The sequence below is a fragment of the Callospermophilus lateralis genome, chromosome 6, assembly GCF_048772815.1.
Source record: "Callospermophilus lateralis isolate mCalLat2 chromosome 6, mCalLat2.hap1, whole genome shotgun sequence".
NCBI lineage: Eukaryota > Metazoa > Chordata > Mammalia > Rodentia > Sciuridae > Callospermophilus > Callospermophilus lateralis.
Window position 1 is genome coordinate 106,019,847 of NC_135310.1, and position 24,156 is coordinate 106,044,002.

Genomic DNA, 24,156 nt, shown 5'->3' on the forward strand with positions numbered 1-24,156 from the left:
TCTGGTCTTTCTTCATCCTTTTTCGATATCTCCTCCTTCTGGATGGGGGCTCCTCTGGGTTGATCTTCAGTTGCTTGAATCTGGGTTCTATCTCTTCCATGTCTGATAGCACGTTCAGGCACCCAAATAGGACGAGAAGAATTTTCTGGGAAAATACAAGCATGCCCTCTGCCCCATATAATCACCGGGTCTGGGCCCTTCCACTGACCGGTCTGTAAATCTTTCCACAAAACTCTGCCTAAAGGGCCTGTTACTGAGGGAGACATTTGTCTCTCAGCAGCAGTGTGACCTTCTGCGTCACAGTTTAAAAAATTTAAAACAAACAAGGCATGATTAAGGCTATTTTGGGGAGTCATAAGCCTATCCCCCCTTTTTAATTTTTGTAATTGAAGTTTAATAGATAAATGAGCTCGTTCTACAATGGCTTGACCTTGGGGGTTATAAGGAATTTCTGTTTTATGATTAATTTTAAACTCTAGACAAAATTGTTGAAAAGAAGAGCTTACATAAACTGGAGCATTATCTGTTTTAATCTGTATAGGGCATCCTAAAACAGAAAAAGCTGCTAGGCAATGAGAAATTACATTTTGAGAATTTTCCTTAGTACGTGCTGTGGCAAAAATAAATCTAGAATAAGTGTCCACTATGACATGCACATAACACTGCTTACCAAATTGAGGAATATGAGTTACATCCATTTGCCAGATTTGATTTGGTTTTAATCCACGGGGATTTACCCCTGATGGCAGAGATGGAGTGTGAATAACACACTTAGGGCATTGGCTTACAATCTGACGAGCTTGTTCTCTAGTAATATTAAATTTTTTACGTAAGCTAAAAGCATTTTGATGATGTAACGAATGGGAAGCTAGTGCACAGTCATATGAAGACATCTGTTGACAAAAAGCTACGAGTTTGTCAATTTTGTTATTACCTGAAGCTAAAGGTCCTGGAAGATTAGTATGAGCTCGTATATGTCCTACGAAACATGGATATTTCCGCATTAGCACTGCCTTTTGTAAATTATGAAATAATTTAAATAACTCTTGTGATGAAGTATACCCAATAACTGAAGTTTCAATATTTTTAGTAACTCCGACTGCATATAAGCTGTCAGAATAAATATTAATAGGTTCATTTGCAAAGTAAGTTAAGGCACAAATCAGAGCTTGAAGCTCTGCTCTTTGGGCAGAAGTATAAGAAGTTTGTATTACCTCTGTGTGAACACGACTATAAAATCCTGCTTTACCTGAACTTGATCCATCAGTGAACACTGATAAGGCTTCATCTATAGGATGGGCACGTACAATCTTTGGAAAAATAAGTGACGTTAATGATGCAAATTGTATAATCTTATCACGAGGATAGTGACTATCTATCTGGCCAGGAAAATCAGCAAAAGCTATTTGCCATGGGCTAGAAGTTTGAAAAAGCCAATTAATCTGTTGAACAGAAAATGGAATAATTATGATATCAGGTTCAGATCCAATTAATTGTAAAATCCTAGTTCTACCTTTAATTACTAACTGAGCTATAGAATCATGAAAAGGAATTAATGTTTTTTGAGGGGAGTGGGATAAATAAATCCACTCAATAACTCCTAATTTTTGCCATATGGCTCCTGTTGGTGTATGTTCAGTTGGAAATATTAATAAATACACCATTTCCTTAGGATCAACTCTAGTAAGCTGTGCATTTTTAATTGCATTTTCAACTTTCCTTAAAGCTGTTTTAGCCTCTAAAGTTAGCTGACGTGGAGAGGTTGGAGAAGGATTTCCTTGTAATATCTGAAATAAAGGACTTAACTCAGAAGTAGTTAGTTTTAAGGATGGCCTCAGCCAATTAATATCTCCTAATAGCTTTTGAAAATCATTAAGGGTATGTAACTCCTTAATTCTTATCTGAAGATTTTGAGGACGGATTGTACGTCCTTGAATTATCTGACCTAGATATTGAAAAGGTGACACTTTTTGAATTTTTTGAGGAGCTATGCATAAACCCATTGCTGTAAGCGAAGTCTCTAACTGAGTAAAAATTTCTGAAAGTACCTCTGAATTAGCATGAGCCAATAATATATCATCCATAAAATGAATAATATATGCATCAGGAAAGCTACTTCTTATGGGATCTATCGCCTGGTCTACGTATTTTTGGCACAGAGTAGGACTATTACGCATTCCCTGTGGGAGTACTTTCCAGCAATATCTTTTAACAGGTTCCTTAAAATTAATTGTTGGGACAGTGAAAGCAAATCTCTCACAATCTCCAGGATGTAACCTTATAGAGAAAAAACAGTCTTTTAAATCTATTACCATCAAGCTATAATCTAAAGGAATGGCTGTGGGAGAGGGAAGTCCTGGCTGTAAGGATCCCATAGGCTGAATTGCATGATTTATTGCCCTTAAATCCTGCAGCAATCTCCAATTTCCTGACTTTTTCTTAATAACAAAAATAGGTGTGTTCCAAGGACTAAGCGTTGGTTCTATATGACCAGCCTGAAGTTGTTCCTCTACTAACCTATGAATTATTTTAAGCTTTTCCCCTGAGATGGGCCACTGAGAAATCCATATAGGCTCCTCTGTGAGCCAAGTGATTTTTTCAGCTGTCTTAGGGATCGGGGAAGTACTCAGGGCCCCTAATAAAAATTTTGGCTTGGAGCATTTACTAATCTTTGTCGTGGAGACTGGTTTGTAAACAGATACTCTTCCTGATGGGTCTCCCTATCATCTCCAGGAAAATATCTCTGACTAACTTCCTCAACTGATCTCATAGAGTTAGGAGTAACTAATAATAATCCCATTTTGGTTAAAATATCTCTTCCCCATAGATTAGCTGGTAAAGTCTCTAACACATAAGGCTTGAATACTCCACTGTTCCCATCGGAATCTTTCCAATGGAGATAGTTGGCACTTTGAGTGGGCTGTGAAATCTGCCCTATGCCCTCTAGGTTAGCTGGCGCTACGTGTAAAGGCCAGTTTCTTGGCCAAAATCTACTGGAAAGAATAGAGATATCAGCCCCTGTGTCAATTATTCCGAGGAATTTTTTATTATTAATTTTAAGTTCTAATAAAGGACGCTCTTGTCGTACTAACTGTGACCAGTATACTCTGTCCGGCGGCTTAGAAGCTGAACCTACCGGCAGGTGTCTCCCTGCATCACAGGGCAATAAAATTAATTGGGCAAATGTATCTCTTGGAGTGAGCCTTAGGGCATAATTGGATCTTACAGTAACCTTTAATTGTCCTTTAAAATCTGAATCTATCACACCAGGTACTACCTCAATGGCTCCCTTTAAATTATTACGTCCCAAAATTAAACCTATAGTATTATCAGGAAGCGGCCCGAAAATCCCAGTAGGGATTTGTTCTGGTCCTGATTTAGGACTCAATTCAATTGTCCTTGAAGGCCCTAAGAAAACTGTCTGCGATCTACGTTCTGGTAAAAATCCCTCCGGAAAAAATCGCGGGCTGTCCTGGTCGGCGCCAGTGACGTCACACTGTGCGACCTCTCCTCGATTTCCCCGTATTGTTGCTCGGCCCGGGGAGGGGCCGACCGGAAGTTTTTTGTCCTCCCGCTAGGAGGAAATGATGGCGAGAAGGCGGGCTGATCCGCGCCATCTGGATCTGCCATGTGGGATCGAGTCCTGCAATATCTATTATCGCCAGTAGATGGAGTCCTGAACTTGCGCATGCGACACTCCCGCGCAAAATGATTGCTTTTCCCACAAACGTAACATTTTCCGCGGGGTTTTCGCCCTAAATCCTGTGGCTTTAAGGTTTCTTTTAGGGCTGCGGCTAAAGCTACAGTCTGTAAATGTGTAGAGTCCACATCAGAACACAAGCGAATGAACTCAGAAACTGTGCCTTTCTTACGGTGCGGCCGGAGAATATCTTGACAGTACTTATTTGCGTTTTCAAATGCTAGTTGTCTGACTATGAATTCACTGGCTCCTGGATCTCCGATCGACCTGTTTGCAGCCTGGTACAATCGGGCTACAAAATCTGAATAATGTTCACTGGCACCTTGCCTGATTTTGGTAAGAACTAAATTGGATTGGTCCTTAGAGACTATTTGTCTCCAGGCACGCTTTGCACAATCAGTTATTTGATTGTATATTACAAAGTCATAATTTAACTGCCTTTCTAAATCAGCAAATTCACCTGTCCCTAAAAACATTTCGACTGGTGTTTCTATATTACGTTTCCTTTCTGATTAATTATACTGTCTAAAATAGTTACACTTCCTTATAGGTAGAAGTTGAATTTTTTATTTTAATTAATTTAACGTCTCTTTCCTTCAATATCTTAAGGTACTTTTGTGACCCAAATTGTCACCACTTCCTTTTGTGACCCAAATTGTCACCACTTCCTTTATCTTTACTTTTTTCTTTATCTTTATAGCGCGCTCCCACTCAATCTAGCTAATCTAGAATGCCCCCCTCGTGGGCGCCAATTCTACCACGCGGCCAGCGCAATGGTTTCATTAATGAGGTTCTTGGCATAAAAGTTAGCTAGCGAGATCGAAATAAACACACAGACTCAGTTACCTTTTTCTATGACCAGGTCCGAGACGGCTCCCCTCTCTGGTTCCCTCCTCTAACCGCCCAGCAGGGCAGCAAGGATTACTCAGGGCTAGCAGGAGAGAGAGAGAGAGAGCACGCCAGGGAGTAGCCTTTTATTGGGGAGCAAGAAATTCAGGGGATAATTCCATCCAATGAAGGTTGAAGGGGGAGCCGCACTCCAAGGTCAGGGTCAGTGATTGGGCCTCCGGGGTCAGTGGTCAGTTACACCCCCACACGGACAGGTTCTCTCATCAGGAGAGGGCCGGGAAAGCTCCGACACAGCCAGAGCGCCTCAGACCCTAACCGGGAGTCACCCAGTCACGTGTGAGAATGGCTTCCGACAACTCTTGTCTTTCTGAGTTTGGCTTATTTAATTTATATGTCAGTCTTTCTTTCAAGTAACAATGGAATTCCTTAGAAAAGATTCTCAATCAGAAGCACAATAGTCAAGCTATGGAACCAACCTAGGTGCCCTTCAACAAAAGAATGGATAAAGAAAATATGGTGTATATATATACACAGTGGAGTATTACTGAGTCATAAAAAAAGAATCACATTATGGCATTTGCCAGTAAATGGATGGAACTGGAGACTATCATCCTGAGTCAGACTCAGAATGTCAAAGGTCAAATGTATTCCCTGATATGGGAAAATTAGTCCAAAATGAGAATGAAAAGAGCAAGAGAGAAAGGGAAAAAGGGGAAGGGGGATTCCATCAAAATAGAAGCAAGATCAGTGGAGTAGAAGAAGGGGATTGAGGGTTGAGGGGAGGGAAGAGGGACAAAATAAGGAAAGAACAGTGAAAAGAATCTGACCTGAGTTTCCTTTTTCCTTTTTCTACTTTTAATGTTCCTATGTACATATATGAATATGTCACAGTAAATTGCACAGTCATGGAATATATATCCACAAGGCACTAAAGACACTAACTTAAAAAAAACTAATAAAAATAAAAACCTGAAAGATCCATAGAATAAAAAGGAAGGTAATGGGGGAGGGGAGAGAAGAAAGGAGGGAAAGGGGAAGAATCAGGGACTGAATTAGAGCAAATTATATTTCATGCTTTTACACTTATGTCAAAACGAATCCTAATGTTATGTATAACTAAAAACAACCAATAAAAAAATGCTCATTCGGTGAACAACTCAAATAAGCATAAAAGGACCTTTTTTTCCTGTGATACCATTGCATTTCAGAAGGGCTGTCTGTGCATTTTCATTTCACTATGCTGATTCACACAAAACAGTAAGAAGACATTTGAGGGAGGATTAGAATGAATACAATTGGTGATTTTTTTTTTACTTCTTCATCAAGAAAATTCTTAAGTAAAACTTGCTTTTATTTTCCCTGTAAGTGTGTGGTGGAGACTAGCATGACTGCTATTTCAGTTTGGTGCTGCTTTTTTCATATCTGCCAAAGCCAAAGCAGTTTTACACACCATTGTTTTTCACTATGTGGAAATATCAACACAGTGAATAAGGCAAACAACATCTCAGAACTATCATGAACATGGGAGTCGAAAGATACATGACACACAGACACAACACACAGAGTTTATTTAAATGGATAACAAGTCAAAATATTCAGTAAAAGGGCAATTTTGTTATAGGGGCAGTAATTAATTCAAAATGATTATTTATAAGAATGTTGTATATATTGGTATAATATTGTATCAATCACCCTTGCATTTCTTTGGATGTTGTGAAGATATTGTGGTTTTTTTGGAATGATATACTTTCACTTAGGAGATTTGTGGTTAAGTAGTTTGGGACAAAATATCACCTTACTTTTAAATGGTTTAGAAGAATGTGTGTGTGTGTGCGTGTGTGTGTGTGTGTGTGTTTGTGTGTGTGTACAGAACAGAGAGAGAAAGCAAATATAGGAAATACTGATAACTGAAAAAGTGTAGGTAAATAGTATGTTTCAGTGTGCATTATACTGTCTTTTTCTAAATATTTGAAATATGAGGGGGAAGGGAAGATATTATCCTAAAGACACTACTCTCTCAATAAATAAAGAGTTCAACTTGTACATTATTTGCAGAACTGCAAATTAGTACAACCATTACAGAAATTAGTATGAAGGTTTCTCAAAAGAGTATGTAGGAATGGTACCACATGACCCTGTTACACCACTCCTTGGTATTTTTCCAAAGAATTAATCTCAGCATAGTATACAATACATACATACCCATGTTTACAGCAATAGCCAAATTATAGGACAAGCCTAGGTGTCCATCAAAAGATGAATGGGTAAAGAATATATGATATATTATATGAAATAAGCCAGACTCGAGAAAATCAAGGGTCCTGTTTTCTCTCAAGTGTGGAAGTTAGGAAATGAGAAGAGAGGATCTCATAAAATTAGAAAATAAAACAGCAGACTAGAGGAAGGGGATCAAAAAGAAGAGAGGAAAGGGAAAGGGGAAGTGCTGGGAAGTGAAATCAATCAAGTTGTGTTATGTGCAAATATATCACAATGAATCCCACTGCTATGCATAATTATAGCACACCAATTAAAAATATATAGAAGGACTGGGGTTATGGCTCAGAGGTAGAGCACTCACCTAGCATGTGTGAGGCACTGGGTTTGATCCTCAGCACCACATTAAGTAAAATAAAGACATTGTGTCTACCTAGAACTAATACACACACACACATACACACGTGTGTGTATGTGTGTGTGTGTGTGTGTGTGTGTAGGAGAACAGTAGAAGGCAGAATAAAGGAAGGAGATGGGGAGGAAAGAGAGAAGAGAAAAAATAAAGTCTGAGGAATGAAATTAATCAAATAATGTGCATGCATATGTCACAATGAAGCCCACTATTGTGTACAATTATAATATACCAATAGAGACATCTTTTAAAAAAGGAAAAGATGACCTCAGAACACAACTCTACTGATTCAAAAGACTGAGATTCACAAGGCCAAAATACTATATGTACAGCAAACTTACCTTGCCAGCCCTGAGCCATTAAAAAAAGAAAGAGGACAGTCTATGAATCTCTAATTGAAAAGAAGCTTTGCAATTTTCACCAGTAGACCTACAAACACATTTTCTGAATAAAAGCCTTATGGTCTCAATTAGAGAAATTTCCAGTGGTCCTCACCTGTGACCCCTTTATTCAGGGATAGCTGAGGCATTTCCTGAAAAGCTGCAAGTGCAGGGATTTTTGCACAAGCTATCTGATGATTCCTACCTGCAGACTTCCATTCACTTTCCCCGAAAATGTCTCACTGGATATGATCCTTCTGTGGTCTGTTTGAATAAATGATAAATGAGAACAAAGAGAAACAAAACAGATATATAAACAAATTAAATGTAAGAAGAGGGATATGCAGAAATGTGCCTAGAAGTCTTCCAGGTGTGGGTGGAGGAGACAATTTGTGCAGCTGGCATGTATTTGAAGCAGAAGGAAAAGAGAGCTTCGTTTCATTGTGTTTGTTTCAGGTGGTAGAGGATTAGAACAATATTGTGTGTAAAACATGTGGAGTTATTGGGGCTTGCCATACATCCTAGTGCAAGGTATATGTGGACGTAAAATAGGAAAATTAGCAAAGTGAATTAAACTTTACTAATAGAATGAAACGGGTAGAGCTGGTGAGAGTGGTTGTGGTGGTGATGATGATAATAGTCGGGTCCTGGCTAGTTTGGTGTCCAACCTTAAATCCAAATCCTTTGTAATAGCAAAGGATCATATATTTTAATTTATGATAAAACCAATAATTAAAATGAAGCTTAATTATAATGAAGCTTAATTGCATTTTTTCTAGTCCTCAAAAGAACCACTAGTATACATGTTAAAAAGAAACACCTATGATAAAGTTTGGGTTTAAGTTTAAAGTTTGAGATTAAGCAATTTGCCCAAGGTCAGATGGTTAGTAAAAGAAAGTGTCTAGTTAAATTCCAACCCTGGTTGTTTACCTCTAAACTTTGTGTTTTAACCACGTCACTACATTATATGGGCAGTGTTGTTTACCAAATTGGAATTTAGGCAACATCTGTCTATAGATGTATTGTCCCAGATAGATTTTTAAAGTATTTTCTGAACTTCACAAACATCCATCGACTTTCAAAGAACAAGAAGATATTCTTTGTGGGATAATGAATTTACTCAATACAAGATGAATGATTTTATTTTCCTTATTTTGAACAAATTGTACTGTTCTAAGCAATTACTGAGGATACCCATAATAAACCACTGTGAGCTTAAAGTATCGCACACGCGTGTGTATGTGTGTGTGTGTGTGTGTGTGTGTGTGTGTGAATTTTCTACACAGGCCAAAAAAAAAGGTTGGCTATTTAAAAATGGCTAAATTATTGTGGCCTTCCTTAAGACTGATCCTGATTGTGATAGTCTACTTAATACATAACAATACTAAACATAAAACCTTACCAAGTATTCTGTATGCACCTGAGTTTTACATGCTTATCTGTATTTAGAATGTACTCTGTCCCCAGTGCTGCAGACTCAAAGAGAAAAAAAAAATCCAGGCCCTCTTGGAGACATATAAAGCAAGATTAATTTTACAAATGAGGAAACCAAGATTCAGGGAGATCCATTGATTATCTAAGGTCACATATAGCATTGAAAATTCAAGTAGAGTATTGAATTATTATTTTTTGTAGCACTAACATGGGTTGCACTTAGTTAAGGAGTGTGACACTTCCTTAAAATGTGAAGGACACAATCTTATATCAGCCAGGGACATGAGAAGTCTAAGGACAATGTAGGATTCTCCACTAAGATTTTTCCACTTTTATATGTTGCAGTATCTCCATTTTCTATTTACAATTTTCAGGAAAATGTTTAGAATAAAAACACTGCGGGGTGTGGACTCAGGAAGCAGTAAGCAATGGGAAAAGGGAGCAAGAGAAAACTAGACCCCTGGTTCCATACCCCCGTTATCCTCATTCAAAACTGTGAAACTTGCTATGTACCAGGCAGAGAGTCTCAAGTACATCGAGGCAGACTTTTCTCCTTCAGTCTAAAATGTTTAAAGAAAAACAAAGTTGTAAACCATTCTGAATCCTTATAAAAGCATGATATGACTTAGATGAAAGTTTCTCAACAGCAACACTACTAGCATTTTGAACCTAATAGCTCCTTGTTGTGAGGGACTGAGCTGGGCATTGTAGGCTACGTAGCAGCATCCCTAGTCTCCAGCCTCAGGACTTCAGCTGCCCCAATCCCACCCACCCTCTCACATTGTGAGAACCACAGACATCTCCAGATTCTGCCAAGTGTATGCTAGGTGCTAAAAGTGTCTTTTGTTAAGAATAAATAATTTAGGAAAGTCTTGAAAATCCTAAAACTTTTTGGAAAATCTTACCAATGCATAGTTCATTCTTTTAGCAGCAGAAACTAGCACGAAACTAAATTTGTGGCCTCTTCCTTGTTGGCTCACAAATTCTTAAAACAGGGGTAAATGATAATACAAATAATAGATGAGGTTTGTGTGCCCTCTTGTGGTGTAAATCAGTAACAAGCATTAGATGGGAGCCGGTGGACAAAAACAAAACATTTGCACAGTTAATACAGAAAACTCCCTCTCCCTATGGAAAATGTTGAGTTTTCCATCACAGGGAGAAGGGAACAAACCTGAAGAGTAACTTCTCCCTGTGTAACACAGTACAAAATTAGATAAAAACAATTTTTAAAATTAGCTGATTACTGCAAACTTTAAAATCAGTAGATTATAGAGAGAACAAGAATACTCTAAGAAATAAGAAAAGAATGTTTAGGAAAGTAACTTTGTGTAATGATAGTAACAGCGAAGTAAGTGGATAGTAGCAGAACCTTGAAGCACAAAACTAAATCTTTATTTTTATAGGATCCTTATTTTTATTCCAGTCTTTTACAAGAAACTCACCTAACTTCTCTGGGCCTTAGGTTCCTAACATGAAAATCAAATTAAATGAATATTAGATGACACTTTAGACATCATCTAATCCAAATCTTCCTTAGAAAAGGAGAAATGTAGTCCCAGAAAGGTTTAGTAAAATCATGGTTAATAAGAGTCATGCTTATTCTCTAAATTGCCCTCCAACTTAGTCTATTATATAAAGCACATATTTACATGTAAAAGTTACATGGCGGCTATTTATAAAGAGAAATGAATATATATATGGTCAACTATATTTCACAGGTTGGTTTTAGTTGACAGGTGACCGTCAGTGGCTCAGGTGCAATCCCAGCTCTGGGGTTCCCTGGGTAAGTCTGGGATGAGGGTGAATGCCATAATGATCAGCCCTGTGGGAGAAAGGTTTAGGCAGGAGAGAGACTCTGAGGCTGGGATTGTCTATCTTCGGGTGGTCTTCTCCTGAGACAGGGGAATGCTTGTGTGAATCTGTCATGGGGTACAGACCATCCTGGGGAAGAACTGTGACCATGAGCAAAACAAGAGCATTTTCCAGAAAGAATTCTGAGTTTTGTGCTGTCATCTGGCAGCACTCTGAATAGCTGATGCAAATTGGAGGTATAAGAACTTTGATTCTGAGAGGACATCTCATTGTCTATCTAATACAGAAGGCTAGCCTGAGGCGGGTACCCTGGTCTCCCACCCTCAGAAACACTGCTTCCTGAGCCTGTGATGGAGCAGAAGAGGAGCCAACTGGACACCCCTACATGCCTTGAGAGACCAAGCAGACCTTGGTCATCTTAATACTCCCACCATGCTTGATTAATGGAAAAATGCATGGAATTAGACCCGAATTCCAATCCTGACACCACCTTTTTATGAAACTGATCGACCTCTTATCTCAGCTTCCTCTGGGACATATTTTCTATACATGTCTTTCCTGCTATCACTTCCACTTACAACTCCATGTACAATAATTACACTAATTCAACACCTGAAATTTTCTCCCTCTGGTTTCACATTTGCTTCCAATGTAATTATTTTTTGTGCACATACTATACTGAACTAAAGGAATTGCCAATAGTCAACAATTTTCAGTGGCAAGTTTAGTACAAAAATATCAATTTCCGTCAGAGGGGAGGGTAACAGGAATTAAACTCAGGGGCATTTGAACACTGAGCCACTCCCCCAGCCCTATTTTGTATTTTACTTAGAGACAGGATCTCACCAAATTGCTTTCACAATCTCACTGATTGAATTCACAATCCTCCTGCCTTATCCTCCACGGCTGCTGGGATTACAGACATGTGCTATGCGCCTGGCAAAAAAAATATATCAATTTTGCCTATCCAAACACATGTTTCAGTCAACTAAACTCTAGTTTCCTTGAGGGAACAGCCTATGTTTCACTATACCACATTTGACCATGTGTTTCATTTGCATAATATTTACTGTACGCAAATACTTCTACATAGGTTATACCACTTAGAGTAGCCTGTGTTATAAGGTTTGTAGATGAAACACTGAAACTCATAGACAATAGGTGACTACTCAAGGTCACATAATCCTGAGATAGAATAGGGGAGCCTAAGACCATGTTTCCAGATACTAAGTCAAGTGCTCTTTCTTCAACAGGGCATAGCTTTTATGTTTGTTTACAGCCTCATGGTTTTGTGAAGTGGTTTGTAAATGTCTATAACAACATTTTCCAAATAGACTCAAATAATGATCCGGTAACACTTCCAGGGCTGGTACTATTATACCCATTTGGTAAATGGATACTCCTTATTTATTCGTTCATCCATCAGACATTTATTGCTGCTTCTGCTATATGCAAGGTATCTTCCCAAATTCAAGGAGAAAAAGATAAATATGTCCTAATCCCTTCAACCAAGAAACTCACAGTTTAAGTCACATATGTAATCCCACGTCTGTAATCCCAGCTACTCAGGAGGGTAATGCAGGAGGAACACAGGTTCAAGGTCAGCCTGGAAGACTTACCAAGACGCTGTCTCATAATAAAAATTAAAAAGGGCTGGGGCTCTGGTTTAGTGGCAGAGAATGCTCCTGTGTTCAAACTTTAGTACTCCAAAAAAAAATTTTGAAGAACATCATACTAAGTAAAATAAGTGAACCTCAGAAAGTCAAGCATTGACTGTTTTCTCTCATATGCAGAAGCTAGAGAGAGAAAGAAAACATAAAGGAATCTCACAAAAATACACAAGAGATCAGTAGAGGAAGGGAATTGAAAGAGGGAAGAGGAAAGAAAGGACATAGGTAAATGCTGGGGAATGATATCTGTGTATGAATATACCACAATGAATCTCATTTACATACATAACTATAATGCACTAATTGGAGTAATAAAATAATTATAATAGAAGGAAGATCAGTATAGCAAGTGGATCACGAAAAAAGAGGGAGAAAGGGAGGGAAAGGGAAGGTATTGGGAAATGAGATTGATCAAATTATTATTATGTGAACATAAAAATAATGTATAATAAATCCCACTTTTATTTTTTCATATTTTTTAGTGTTGCACTATAATTGTACTCAATGGTGGTATTATATATAATTATAATATATCCATTAAAATATTTTTATATAAGATTATAATCCAGTGTAGGAGATAAATACCTCATGGACTAGTTAATCTTTACAGTATAATGTATGCAAGATAAATGCTAATGCAACTTGGCAAACAATAAAACTGAGGTGTAGAAAGAAACTGTGTAAATAACAAGAAGAAATATTAATTTTTTCTGGAATATTGGGAAAGTCTTTCTAGAGGGTGTAATATTTATAGTGTGCTTTGGAAAGCTTTTCTTGGGTACAAAGTCACACACGCAAAAAAAAATCTTGGAAAATCTTTAGGGAGAGAATGAAAATCACATTGGTATTATAGTTTGTAGTTTTCTAAGAAAAAATTCAAATTGTGCATAACTTGTCAAAGTCTTGTGGCTGGTAAGTAGCCAAGTTGGCTTTGGAACCAGCCTTTTGCATCCCAGTTGATGTTCTCCTCTTGTAAGGTTTTATATAAAGGTTGATTTAATAAGTGCTATGTACTACGATACAACATGTTCTTTGTACTCCCCTCATGAAGACTGTCCTCTGTTCTTTTTCAGTATTCCAAGATGTGCATATAATGATATTTGTTGGGTTTGGCTTCCTCATGACCTTTCTGAAAAAATATGGCTTCAGCGGTGTGGGTATCAACCTATTTGTCGCTGCTCTGGGCCTCCAATGGGGCATTATTATACAAGGGATCCTGCACAGCCATGGAGAGAAAATTCAGATTGGAATCAAAAAGTGAGTATCTTGGCTATGGTCTGAATGTTTTTGCCTCCTCCCCACCAAATTCATCTGATGAAATCTTAACCCCTAAAGTGATAGTAGGAGGTGGGCTCTGTGGGAGGTGATTGGTTCAGGAGGGTAGAATTTCCATAAAGGTAGATCCCTTTAAAAAAGAAGCCCAGGGGCTGGGATTGTGGCTCAGTGGTAGAGCGCTCGTCTAGCACAGGCAGGACCCGGGTTTGATCCTCAGCACCACATAAAAATAAGGGCATTGTGTTGTGTCCATCTACACCTAAAAGTATAATAAATATATTTTTTTTAAAAAAAAGAAGCCCAAGAGAAAATCTTCTCCCTTTCCATAATGTGAGGACACAGCTGGAAGTAACATCTATGAACCAGAATGCAAGCCCTCACCAGACACTGAATTTGTCAGCATCTTGATCTTGTTCTTCTAAGCCTCCAGAATTATGAGAAATAAATTTCTGTTGCTTATAAGTTACCCAATTTATGGTATTTCATTCTAACCAAAGAATAGTAAGACAATCCTTTATTTTTCAACCACTGTGTTTTCAGATCAGTTGTTTCTCTGTTTGGTTCATTGTCACTCTGGCTCTAAATTATCTGGCAAATTGTCTCTTTAGGCAACAGAAGAGTATTGAAATCTGAGCGTCCAAATCAGTGTCTTGCTCTACTGAGCTGAGTCATCCATTCATGTCTATAACATCTCTGGTTTAAAATGAGAAATCCCCATTCATAAAATAATTGTTCCTTTCATCTCAGCTATGAGTAACAAAAATCTGTCATTAGATTTTTTTTGAAGATTTTTTAGATGGAATTATGTATTCTTGTTGTGAGACTATCAATAATTGCTCTAGGAAATAATTCTGTTTTCAGACCAACAAAACTAAAGTACTCTAAATGAGATAAAGGAAAAAGTGAGTTAAAACAAAGAAAAGTGAGGGCAACTGAAGAGCACATGAGCGAAAGGAGGTGGGGGAGGAAGTGGCAGTAAGAGTGGTCCTGGGAGGAATGCAGGATGAATGGAGAGGGGCTTGTGCCCAGCAAGGGTGGTGCTGTAGCTCCACCTTAGGACTCACATACATTTTGAATGGACTACTTTTCAATTGATTCTTTCTTTCCCTCAGCATAATAAATGCAGACTTCAGTACAGCCACTGTTCTGATTTCTTTTGGAGCTGTCCTAGGAAAAACAAGTCCCATCCAAATGCTCATCATGACAATTTTAGAAATTGCTGCCTTTGCTGGCAATGAATATCTGGTTGGTGAGATATTTCAGGTAAGGATTAAAGTGTTTATACTTGGCTAGCTCTAGCCAAGAGCTCTGACCTCTGCAAGTATTGGGTAGCCTCTCTATTGCTGGGGCAAACCTCAATGACAGGTGATAGCACAGCAGTGACAATAGCCATGGCTTACTGAGTGATGTTGTAAACGAGGGTTTCTATACACCATCTCACCCCATCCTCACAACAGCGTAAGGCAATATAGCTGTTGTGACCATTTACACAATAAAACTGATGACCAAGCCAGGTGCAGTGGCACACGCCTGTAATCCCAGGAGCTCAGGAGGCTGAGGAAGGAGGATCACAAGTTCAAAGCCTCTGCAAAAGCAAGGCACTAAACTCACTTAGTGAGACCCTGTCTAAATAAAATACAAAATAGGCTCTGTGGCCAAGTGCTCCTGAGTTCAATCTCTAGCACCCAAAAATAAAATAAAATAATGACCACAGATGCTAAATGATTGAAACTCACCTTTCTGGGATTGAAACTCACTGTTTTCTAACTCCATGACTCTTTTTATTACACTTTGTTGCTTATCAAATGATTAATTCCTATTCATATTTCAAACATAAGAGAATAGCCTATAAAAAGCCTTATACAAGCTATTGTTAGGGTCTTGATCAAATTTCTTTCTCTCCATGAAAATTTCATTGATTTCCCCAAGGTTTAGAAACAGATTATTTTCTTATTTTGTTTGTATATCTATTGAACATTTCATGCAACTTTAAATATTTGGGGCTGGGGATGTGGCTCAAGCGGTAGCGCACTCACCTGGCATGCGTGCGGCCCGGGTTCGATCCTCAGCACCACATACAAACAAAGAGGTTGTGTCCACCGAGAACTAAAAAATAAATATTAAAAAAAATTAAAATAAAAATAAAATAAATATCTGAATTTCCCAGGTATTGATAATTCACTGAGAAACAAAATAGTTGAGGTTCCTGTCTTAAAAGAACTTAAAATCTAGTGAAGGAGACAAAAATCAAACAAATAATTACACATCCATCCCACCTGCCACAGGCACAAGAAATAAGGAGTAGGGTGAGGGGACATAAAAAAGTACTTAATTTAGATTACAGAGTCAAGGAGGGGCTTCTCTGAGGAAGTGACAGTTAAGCTGGACCTGACGGGGAGGTGAGAGTTTCTCAAGTAACTAGTAGGGAGAAATGTACTATAAGCCAAGGTAACAGTAAGTACAGAGCCTCAAACTGGTATTGAGGAACCAAAGGGAAACCTCTAGTTAAAGCAAAGGGCTCAGTGGCGCACACCTGTTATCCAAGTGGCTCAGGAGGCTGAGACAGAAGGATCTCAATTTCAAAGGCAGCCTCAGCAATGGTGAAGCACTAAGCAACTTAGTGAGATCCTGTCTCTAAATAAAATACAAAATAGGGCTGGGGTTGTGACTCAGTGGTTGAGTGCCCCTGAGTTCAATCCCCGGTACCCTAAAAAATAAAGCAAGGGGATAGGTTTGGCTGGTAAAAATGAAGCCACCAAGTTAAGAAAATCAGATTAATCAAAGACCCTACAGACATTTGGTGGCTCCAGCAGGAGAAACAGAACAGTTTCTTTTGCCAAAAGTAATGTGGGCTTTTAAAGAGAGACACAGACTCATGTGATATTTGTGGAGTCCAAGCAGGATTAATTGCCGTCTCCTACTCTCCTGAAACCACCAGGTGAAGCTTAGCAAGGTTTCCCAACTGGGAGGGGACCCAGTGTTGTCCGGAGGCTGGAGGTTGACAGAAAGGTCAGAGGTGCTATGAGGACACTTGGAATCATCCCAGCCACGTATGGCTCTTCAGGGGAACGAGATCCATCCATGTCCAGTCAAAGATGGACACATCCAGGATAATCTTTTTACTTCCCCTCAATCCAATTTGAAAATCTTTAATTTGTATTTTTCTCCTGACTGAATAAATGCTGGAGCAACCAAGTCGGCGTGGCACTCTGCTTTGCTCTAGAGGCAGGAAATGCAGAAAACTGGGTTACACTGATGTCACGTCTCAAGAGGAAACTAAAACATGTTCTTTCAAGTCAGTCTTTCTCTCGGCCCCACTATTTTTATTATATAACTAGTGTAACAGTCCTTTCATTGACATTCCTCCTGTAGTGAGTTTGGTTTCACCTCTCTTTATGTGCATGCCATTTTTCCCCCTTAGGCCACTGATATTGGGGCATCAATGACCATCCACGCCTTTGGGGCCTACTTTGGCTTGGCTGTAGCAGGCATCTTATATCGATCTGGCCTGAGAAAGGGGCATAGGAATGAAGAGTCTACATACTACTCGGACTTGTTTGCAATGATTGGTGAGTGGGGATGGACTTGGCTGATTTTTTGTCTCTTTGGTCAGGCATGCAGGAAAGTTACTTCAATATGGTTGCGAAGATGCTTAAAAAGGAACCTCCTTTGAAGACCATTCTGTTTATGCTGCCTCAATGCTCCTCCTTTCTCTTAAATCTAGATAACTAAGCCTAAAATTAGAAACAATGTCAGTGACCTCAGCAAACTGCCTCCTTTGCCTGGTCATCCCCATTCAGAACTAATAGTCCTTCGTATGATTTGCAGGGACTATTTTTCTATGGATATTTTGGCCCAGCTTTAATTCAGCCATTGCAGAACCTGGAGACGAACAGAATAGGGCCATCGTCAACACTTACTTCTCTCTTGCTGCCTGTGTGCTCACAGCCTTTGCCTTCTCCAGCCTTGTCACACATGGAGGCAAGCTCAATATGGTGAGTGCCCTGTCAACCCCAGTGCAAATTTCACTCAGTGAAGCTCGCAGTTGCTCCAATAAGTCAGTCATTCCTGCCTTACTGCTGAGCTACCAGGACAAACCACAAAACCACAGACCTTGGAGAATGTTTTGAAGAAAAGTAATAACATTTATTCATTCACTCATCAAATGTGTACTCTGACAAATTAAGTATTCTCAAGAGATGTGCAGTCTATAGGAAAGGTACTTGTGTAAAAATGAAAGCTTTAAGGTATACTTCTTTCATAATAGACCTAACTGTTCCCAAGTTCTTAAAAAAAAAAAAAAAAAAAACTTCTTTAAATACAAGTCCTGTCAAAGAATAGGAAAAAAGAATAAGATGGCATATGTTAATTTGATTTTCCTGACTGTAAATATTCCTCTCAAAGAAATAACTACTAAATGCATTGCGGGATCCTGAATAGGATTCTGAAAAAGAAAAAGGACCTTAGTCAGAATAATAGTGAAAATCAAATAGGATCTTTAATTATTAACTCAGTGCTAATTTTATTTTTCTATAGTTATGTAAGATGTTAACACAAGGGAAGATGAGTGAGGTATGTAAGGAAAATGCCTACAGTATTTTTGCAACTTTAATGTGTCTAAAACTAGTTAAAAAGAATATACTGTTGGGCTGGGGATGTGGCTCAAGTGGTAGCGCGCTCGCCTGGCATGCTTGGGGCGCTGGGTTCGATCCTCAGCACCACAAAAAATAAAGATGTTGTGTCAGCTGAAAACTGAAAAACAAACATTTTTTAAAAAATTCTCTCTCTCTCCCTCTCTCTCTCTTCTCTCTCCCTCTTAAAAAAAAATACTGTTTAAAATGCACCCTATCTGGTATTTTGAGCTTCTTGCTAGTGAAGCTAAAGAAAAAGTAGCGTAACATGGAACATGATGACAGGTGGGTTCTTTGTGTTATGCATTTGAAGAATAAAATCCACAGACACAAGGATTAAAGCAAAGTAATAGGATTTATTAGAGTAATAGAAAGCAGAGCTCCTTCAAAACAGGAGGAATCCCGAGAGAGATGATAATGGGCATCCACTGTCTAGGAGTTTTTGTGGGCTTCATCTGTCCCTATGGTTGGTGGGATAGAGGACTCAGAAAGGATCAACTCTCTCTATTTTGTCTTCCTCAACAAATCTGAGGAGTGTAGTTTTTCAAGCCTTTATTAACATAAGGATGGGGGTGAGGTTTCGTTGGCAAAAGAGGTAGTGCTTTAGAGATTTTGTAGCTGGCCATTGCTAGGGTTGGGAGTAGGTGTAACTAAGGAAGAGCTGTTGCAATTGAAGTTGTCAGCAGCAGTGACAGATTGTTCCCCAGACCCAATGTCTCTTTCGGGATGTCAAGGTCTCAATCCCTCTTTCCCTTCTCCAAGGCCCTTATCCTATCTGCCTATGGGTGGTCTACCTTCCTTCCTCATTAGCCTGGGGAGGAAAAGGGTATTAGAATTTATTTCTTAAAGCATGAATTAAGTCATGTAGTTCAATTCTTTACAAACCCTAAGCAATTAGAAACCATAAGAAAAAACATCACACATTTACAGCTCACTGTAAAACATACAGATAATCCTGGGGACATAGATCAGTAACAGAGCACCCTCATGTGCACAAATCCTAGCATTCAATCCCCAGTACCACCAAAACAAACAAACAAAAAATACCCCTAACTTGAGAGGCTGAGGCAGGAGTATCACAAGTTCGAGGACATCCTCAGCAGCTAAGAGAAATCCTAAGCAACTTAGTGAGCCCTGTCTCAAAATTGTAAAATAAATAAATAAAAATGCCTGGGGATGTGGTTCTGTGGTTAGGCATTCCTAAATCAATTCCCAATACCAAATAAATAGATAAATAAATGTGCGGATAATCTCTTTTCCTCAAGCAAACGACTAGATTGTGGTTTAGGAGGAATCCTAATAAGGACAAACTGATTCCCCTCTCTGCATCCCCAAATGTTCTCAGTACAGTGTTACTTGCAAATGCTGTTGTCTTTCCAATGTAATGTGTACATTTCCATGTTTCTACAATGAATATTGAATGTTTGAATATTGGCACATTGCAGCCATAATACTCTTTTGGATTGAGATAAACACAGATGTTTTCCAAAATCTGCATAAATAGGCAAAACACTGCTAGAATATTTGCTTTAAACTCTATGTACCCTGTCTCCCTCTACAAATTATTTTGGTTTTCTCACATCCCTCCCATCTCTGGTCCCCTCTGCTACCAAAGGACCCTGGAAAGATCAAATGTAGAAGACTTGAGAAAAAGTCTGTAGTTACCTCTTTTAATTTTAACATGAATCATGTTATTTTTGTGGTTTCTGTTTTAATCTTTTACACATATGATTCTCTCAATTAATATTAATATATATATGTATATATATACACACACACATACACACGCATATATATGTATGTATGTATCAGTATCCCTTGCAGCTGAAGACTGTGTCTGTGAGCACTGAACTCCACATTTCTGTAGTCCTTCTGAACCCTCCCTCATTCCACTCACTCACCCACGATTCTCCACACAGGTGCACATTCAGAATGCTACCCTTGCAGGAGGAGTTGCTGTGGGCACTTGTGCAGACATGGATATTAGCCCATATGTGGCTATGATCATTGGAAGCATTGCAGGAGTTGTCTCCGTGCTTGGATACAGGTTCCTGACTGTAAGTATGGCAGATATTCTAAGCCAAATCTGGAATCTGTGTTGTTATCCTCTCTTATCCCATCAGCAGAGAAAAGGCACAAAGTTTCCTTTCATAAGTACCTTTCCTTGCCTGGAGGATGTTTGCCATCCTTTCAGAAATACCACCCACATTTCAGGTGTCCAGTGGTTCTACTCTTTCCTGACCTCTCTGTGGAAGCTGGAGAAAGTCTGACATCAGTTACTTATAATATGAATTTAATGTCAGGTGCTTATGTGTGACTTTCCTCCACAGAATTTCCACTGTGTTGTTGTTGTTGTTGTTGTTGATTTTGTATAACTAAAGATTCTAGACTCCTTTAGGGTATCATCAGAAAGTGAGAAGGAGTAGGATCTAAAATCACTCCCATTCCAACCCATCCACTAAAGATGAAAATGGTGGTTTTGCCACCAATATCCTCAAATTATTTGACATTGGTGGATTTCAGATATGGATAGAGAACCAAATTATAGAGAAGATTTCTTTTTCTGAGGCAGGGGAGGAAATGGGAAAGATATAGATCAGAGAATACAAAGTAGCAGATATGTATGAAAAAGAACTTTAGAAATCTAATGTACAGCATGAGTGATACAGAATTTAAAATATACTGTATGCAAAATTCGTGGTAAATGAGTGGTTTTTAGTTCTCATGCCACAAAAAAAAAAGGGGGATAACTATGGAAATGTTAATTCACTTCACAATAGTAACTTTTTTACTGTTCATATGTATTCCATAACATTATGCCGTGTATTTTAAAGATACACAATAAAAATTAATTTATAAAATCTTTATTCTGCATGGTTATTTCATATGTAACATATCTAGCAAAATAATAAGCCTTTCTCCTTTTATAATCATAGCCTTGTTTTGCTGCTAAATTGAGGATCCATGATACCTGCGGCGTGCACAACCTGCATGGCTTACCTGGCGTGATAGGAGGCCTCGCAAGCATTGTGGCCATAGTCATGGGAAAATCTAAAAAGTGAGTCAAAGAATAGCTTGTTCTCTTCCTGGTACTATCTTGTTTTCTCTCCTTCTTTGAGATATCCTTTAATGGGAGAATAAGGTGGTTTGGGGATTTTGTTTGGGTTGGGTTTGGTTGGTTGGTTGGTTGGTTTTTGTTTTTCTAGCATTTCAGGCCCAAATCTGTATTGTTTCTACCTCGTTCAAAGAGACACAAATGAGAGAACAGAATTGTATTGAAAGATGCAACTTAACAAATTATTAATGCCCTTTTTAAAAAATTAATGATGTTCATTTAAATTTCTCTACCATAGACAACTGTCACCAGACAGATTAGGCAATATGATAAGCACAACTGGATCGCAGTAGGCTTACTCTTTTTGGGGGGGTCCCACCAAAATGGAGGAGAGGCACATGTGGTGAATTGAAACAGTCACTTCCAGGAAATTTACACAACCAAGGATGAGTTAGCCTCATGTTGGATCTAGCAAATCTGGAAGGCAATGTGTGGCCCCAACACTGCTACCAACAAGTTATGTGACTTTTAACATGTTGCTCAACCTCTCTGGTTCCCCATTTCCTCCTCTATAAAATAAGAAGACGGGACTATTTCATCTCTAAAATCTCTTCTAGCTCTAACAGACTTAGATTCACCCCAAAGGGGGCATAAATATTTATTTAAATGGCCAGAGGGAAAATAGCAGTCAAGCCCAGAATGGAAGTGATACTAAAGGCTATCATTGCCACTTTTAGGCAACAAGACTGGAATAATTTGATATGATCACTCAGAAAGTAAGTAAAAAGCAGAATTCTCAGTTTTAAAAGCCAGTTTTGCCAGGTACAGTAGCCCATGCCTGTAATCCCAGTGGCTCAGAAAGCTGAGGCAGGAGAGTCAAATTCAAGTCCAGTCTCAGCAACTTAGTGAGACTTTGTCTCTATATAAAATATAAAAAAGGGCAGGGGATGTGGCTCAGTGGTTAAGCACCCCTAGGTTCAATCCCCAGTACCAAAAAATAAATAAAATAAAATAAAAATATAAAAGCCAGTTGAAGCATGAAGAAAAAGTGAACATATATCTAGAAATGTCTCAGGATAACTACTGACTAGAGTTGCATAATTGGAAAAGAAAAAAAAAATCTCTTCAATTTTAGCAAATTAAAATTTAACCCTATTGAGATGAGCAATAAGTTTTTTAAAATTTAATCATATTTTTTTCTGAGTAGAAACTGTGCTTCCAAATTTACACATATAGTTGACCCTTTTCATCTACATGTTATTTTTTAATCCCTTCTGAAATTTGAAAGACAACCCCCAAAATATTCACTCTTCATTTCTCATTTTCATTTCTCTCCAAGACCTAACAAGCTATTGAGAATGAACATGAAAATATTTTATTGCAAATCAAGCATGATAAAAGCATGTGCCAATGAGCTCAACTCCTAAGTGTTATAATGTGTACACACGTTGTGAAAACATTAGGAGCTGCCTCCTGATTGGGAATGCTTGATCATCATGCCCAGACCTGTAACATAGATGTAATAAAACAAGTCTATCCGGCTCTTGAGAGCTGGGCCTCACTGGGTGGCCAAACATTGGGTTAGTCTCGTGGTTAAGGGTTTAGACTTTGCATATACAGGTTTAGTAATATCTTCTTCATTTATTTATGGAGGAGGGGGGACAATGGCAAAGGAACTGAAAGGAGCAAGGCTTGAAGGCTCATGTACCTGGCTAAAATTCACATTTAAAATAAAAACTTTCCTGAGAGACAAGACAATCACAAGTGTCCATTTGGAATATTAAAATTCAAATCAGGTTTTGGTGTGTGAAGAACAAAGGAAAGTTAATATTCTTAAGAGACATTTTTGCGGATGATGGCAGCCTAAATCCAATGATGTTATTAATTTTGTTTAATTCATTGTTTTCCATACCTATTTGATAAAAGAATAATTTTCATCAAAAATACCTTTTAGCTCTGTAAATGATCTTAGCAAATTCCTGTAAAATTAGCACATAAATTAGAAAGAAGGAAATCAAATAAATAATATGTATTAAATATTCAACCTCACTAGTGATCAGAGAAATGCAAATTAAAACAAGTTACCAGTTTTTTCACAAATCAAGTTGATAAAGAATAAATGAATAATAATATTGAAAGGTGGTCAAAGAAGAGAAATGGAGATATAAACTATACACTTATCTGTTTGGAAAAATACATTATATATATTTGATATAGCATTTTTAAAATGGATTTTATTTTAGGAAAATATTTGGACAAGTTTGAGATCATATTCAGAATATTCAGAGGAGGATATGTTCTTACAACATTTTGAAAATATGAAACACTGGGAGGAAACTAAATATCAACCTATGGGACTATAATTATAGGCCTTTATGCAGTTATATGCTGTAACAATTCAAATTATGATTCAGCTCTACATTTGATAACATGAAAGGATATTTCAGACATTTAATGGGAAAATAAGTGCTATATACATTTTTATTTTATTATTTTATTTATTTGTTTTGGGCACTGAAGATTGAAGCCAGAGGCACTTAACCACTGAGCCCCATACCCAATTATTTTATTTTTAGGCAGGATCTCACTAAGTTGTTTAGGGCCTTGCTAAGTTCCTGAGGCTGGCTTTGAACTTGTGATCCTCCTGCCTCAGCTTCCCAAGCCATTGAAAATACAGGCCTGTGCCGCTGCACCAGGACTGATATATTTTTTTTAATTTGT

The 24,156-nt window shown here is 38.2% G+C and overlaps 1 protein-coding gene across 1 annotated transcript in view; it reads left to right on the forward strand.

The window, feature by feature from the left end:
- The window catches only part of Rhag (Rh associated glycoprotein), a 32,931-nt gene that overhangs the window by 6,490 nt on the left and 2,285 nt on the right, over positions 1–24,156 (forward strand). Inside the window, exons 2-7 of the mRNA XM_076859498.2 lie at positions 13,548–13,731; positions 14,862–15,012; positions 17,171–17,318; positions 17,578–17,744; positions 20,300–20,437; positions 21,317–21,438. Of these exons, the coding sequence (XP_076715613.1) occupies positions 13,548–13,731; positions 14,862–15,012; positions 17,171–17,318; positions 17,578–17,744; positions 20,300–20,437; positions 21,317–21,438 (910 nt within the window). The remainder of the gene's footprint in view (positions 1–13,547; positions 13,732–14,861; positions 15,013–17,170; positions 17,319–17,577; positions 17,745–20,299; positions 20,438–21,316; positions 21,439–24,156) is intronic.